Source organism: Pleurodeles waltl, chromosome 2_2 (assembly GCF_031143425.1).
Source record: "Pleurodeles waltl isolate 20211129_DDA chromosome 2_2, aPleWal1.hap1.20221129, whole genome shotgun sequence".
In the NCBI taxonomy this organism is placed as follows: Eukaryota; Metazoa; Chordata; class Amphibia; order Caudata; family Salamandridae; genus Pleurodeles; species Pleurodeles waltl.
The window spans coordinates 705,556,192-705,560,012 of NC_090439.1; the positions used below are offsets into that span (position 1 = coordinate 705,556,192).

Below are 3,821 nucleotides of genomic sequence, written 5' to 3' on the forward strand. Positions count from 1 at the left end.
AATGGAGACCTGCTCAGTCACCCATCCACCTTCGTTCACCTATATATTTTGCTGGTATGAGTTGGCTTCTGTAATGGGACCAAAGTTTCCATCTACAAGTAGCCCTAATTACCAACCCTTTTTTATTGAGCAGGTTCTTTTTGTTTTCCCTCCTCCTGCTGTCTGGATTTCGTTTTTACTGGCATTAGCACGCTGTGCCCTTTATCACTGCTAACCAGTGATAAAGTGTTCATGCTCTCTCCTTTAAACATGGCAAAATTGGTTTACACTCAATTGGCACATTTGCTTTACTTAAACATCACTAGTAAAGTGGTACTACATACTCACATGAGCCGTAAATTAAATACTATTAGTGGACCTAGAACATGTATTATGCCACACACTATAATAGCCCTTAAAAACATCTAAGGTCTGCCACTGTAGCCTTTGTCAGGTTTTACACTGCCAACTTGTCCTGGAAAAACGCCTCGACGGACATGTTTCCCGACAATCAGATTTCTAAGTATACGTGAAACTGGCTAAACTGGTGGACCTGAAAGGGTCCTGGGAGTTGGCCCTAACGGAGATACAGTACCCTAGAACATGAAATACATTTACAAAGCACAAGGCTAAATTTAATATAAAGCGTGAGCAGGACTCTGTGAGCATCCACGTAGGATTTCCTCACTGTTATTACCCAACCGTTACATCGGTGGTCAACGCCATCAGCAAATCTATAAGTAGCATTGAAACGTATGCAAATATATATCTAGTGTCGGATAACGTTAGGAGAAAAGGGTTTCTTAAAGCCCCGGAGCTCAGTACAGAATTTAACTGTTGGAGTAAATTACATAGGGTTTTAGGGACCGTACAACATGTGAAAAGACAGGTTGACCCAGACCCTACGTGTCCCAATATTAACAGAGGCTTCTATACACTCTATGTTTATAGTGACATTGTCGAACCTCAGAAGATAGGGGATAGTTATTCGCTGTTGTTGATATGGGTCCCGGTGAAGGGAGAAAATAACACAATGGTTAATATACAACATCACAAACTCGACTATGTGGCAGCTTCTAAAAAACATTATGACACTATAACCATCATGGTTTATGACAATCAGTCAGAGCCTGTGGCCTTTAAATATGGGAAAGTTATTGTTAAGCTTCATTTAAGGCCGCGCCGTGACAGTGACTATTAGGCAGTAGCCAGGGTCGTCGTTAAAACATACGGTGACCCCTCTATGTACACAGACTATTATAGCGTTCTGGCTGGCTATGGCGGATCGCCGCCCTACTTTCAAGGAGCCCTGTTATGTACGGGGCAGGATTGGGGGGCTTCTTTAGGAGTTTGTTTAGAAGAGCCATGCCTTTCTCGAGAAGAGGTTTCGAAATTGCAAAACCTCACGTTAAAGCTGCGGCTACGAACATAGCCCATGATGTCGTGGGCTCTGTAACGTCGGCTGCGCAGAGCGCATGAACAAACAGCCCCAAGAAGGAACGGGGTTGATGTACAAAGTGCATGCGGGTATTAAAAGGAAGAGAAGGGCTTTGAGGCGTGGGGGTCCGCCAATGCCCTATAAAAAACTGAGGACTTCTTCAAAACGTCCACACATAAGAAGAGTCGTAAGACAGAAGAGATCTTCCAAGAAGAAAAGAACACACTCTAGTGCAAATATTTTTTAAATCAGCTATCATGGCCTTCGTACACTTCGCCTCGGGTGAATGCACCAAATCTGAGCTAGATTTGTTTTCTCTAAAGCCTACACAGACCAGCATCGAAAACAGTTTTTTCATGGAAGTATTGCCTCTAGCCGCCCTGACGCTTCTGGCGGTGATAGAGTTTTTTGTGTCGGGGTCCACGGCCATGTATTTAGATCTCAACAAAACAAAAGCGAACAGCGCCAACATCGATGACGATGCTAAAGTGGCGCTGATCGCCTACCCCGTCACAACCATGTTTAATCAGGTGGACATTAACCTGGGCGATCGACTCGTCACGCAAAGTGATAACATGTATGCCTACAGGGCCTACATAGAGAGTACTCTAAATTACAATTGCGAAGCCCTGGACACACAGCTTTCAGCGGAGCTCTTCTACAAAGATACTCACGCGCATTTTGAGGACACGGCTTTGGATGGAGGCAATGATGGTTTTAAAAAAAGAGCCAGCTTTGCCACAGGCAGTAGACGGTTTGACCTCCTGGGAGGCGTACATTCAGAGCTTTTCTTCCAAGATAAGCTTCTCGTCAATGGTATCAATCTTAAGATCAAACTCATCTGCAACAAGGATGCATTTTGTCTCATCAGCGGTGATGCGGAACAGTATAAACTGGTTATATTGTCCGCGAGCCTGTTTGTAAAGAGAGTAAAAGTCTCAACGAGCGTCAGGCTGGCCCACGCTGAAGCTTTACAACTATTGAACGCCAAGTACGCCATTGAAAGAGTGGCTCTGAAGATATTCAGCATACCCGCCGGTACTCAATTAACACAGCAGCAAAATCTATTTATGGACCAACTTCCAAAACTCATCATCATAGGGTTTGTGGACCATACAGCTTTTAGCGGACTCCATACCTCTAACCCTTTCAACTTCAAACACTACGATATCAACTACGCAGCTTTGGTCCACGAGGGTGCTGTTATTCCCGCCAAACTGTTCACCCCGAGTTTTGAAACATCCAATTTTGTCAGGGAATATCTCGGTCTGGTCTCGATAACGGGGAAACACCTGCATGACTCAGGAGTTGTTGTTTCGAGAGAGGGGTATGGGACCGGCTATACGCTGTTTGCGTTCGACCTGACTCCTGACATGGATGACAGTGACCACTACAACTTGATCAAAAATGGAAATCAAAAAGCTTGAATATGCTTTACACAAGCATTGGCTACCAATGTGAACATGATTGTATTCTTTGTATTCAACAGCGTCATCCAAGTCAATCACGCCCGCCAGATGATGTTTGACTATCATTAAAAGACTGTAAAATGGACACTGTGCAGATACGTGACTTCTTAAGCAGGCAGAAATACGCTAAGAAATACTTTTTAGGTGTATTTCCTAGCGAAGGGCTACCGGGCATGATAGGTCTAGAAAGACCCCGCACACTCGTCTTTAACACCGACCCGCATCACAAGAGTGGTACACATTGGGCGGCCATGTTTCTGGATGTCGACAAGATTGTAGTGTTTGACAGTTTAGCGGAGTTTCCCGAGCACAGCATTTATACAAATCCAATATTCAAATATGTAAAAAAAAAAGCATTGCCCACGGTTGAGTATAACAAGCTGCGTGTACAGGATTCTCTAGCCATCACACGCAGGGAACACTGTATATATTTTATTAGTAAAATGTCTGAGGGTATGACGTTTAGAATTTTTTTTAATCTGTATTCAGCCGATCTAGCAAACACCAATGGTATTGTTATGAAATATGTGAATGAAAAGTCTAGGACTATGTCGAGCATTGTTAAAACAGAATACGGTGTTTGTCAAAAGTGTAAGGCATTGTAATGCCTCTATTTGGACTGATGACTGTCTAAAATAAAAACATTTTTAAACACAAATTCAGACTATGCATTTTTATTCACAAGCCACACATTTTCATACCATTTTAAAAAAGATGTCAGACTACTGTTGAAAAGTTAAAAGTGTTTATTACAAACAGTTTTCAGCACAATCATTTACAATGGTAAATAAATGAAGCAAAAATCTTTCGAGACGTGAACCTTTTAACAAAACTGTACAACGGTTCAAATGTCATGATAACATTAAAGCGATAGCCAAGTGTTCATTTTGAACAGTCTCTTTTTAGGCGCCAGAGTTAGAGCGTCGCTGCTCCTA

At 42.7% G+C, this 3,821-nt stretch overlaps 1 protein-coding gene across 1 annotated transcript; it reads left to right on the plus strand.

Annotated features, from left to right (window-relative positions):
• The first annotated feature begins 1,674 nt into the window (after positions 1-1,674).
• On the plus strand, positions 1,675-2,844 carry LOC138277101 (uncharacterized protein F54H12.2-like). The gene is made up of 2 exons (XM_069219216.1): positions 1,675-2,171; positions 2,289-2,844. Exons 1-2 carry the CDS (start codon positions 1,675-1,677, stop codon positions 2,842-2,844), a joined length of 1,053 nt encoding a protein of 350 aa, XP_069075317.1.
• Positions 2,845-3,821: the final 977 nt, after the last annotated feature.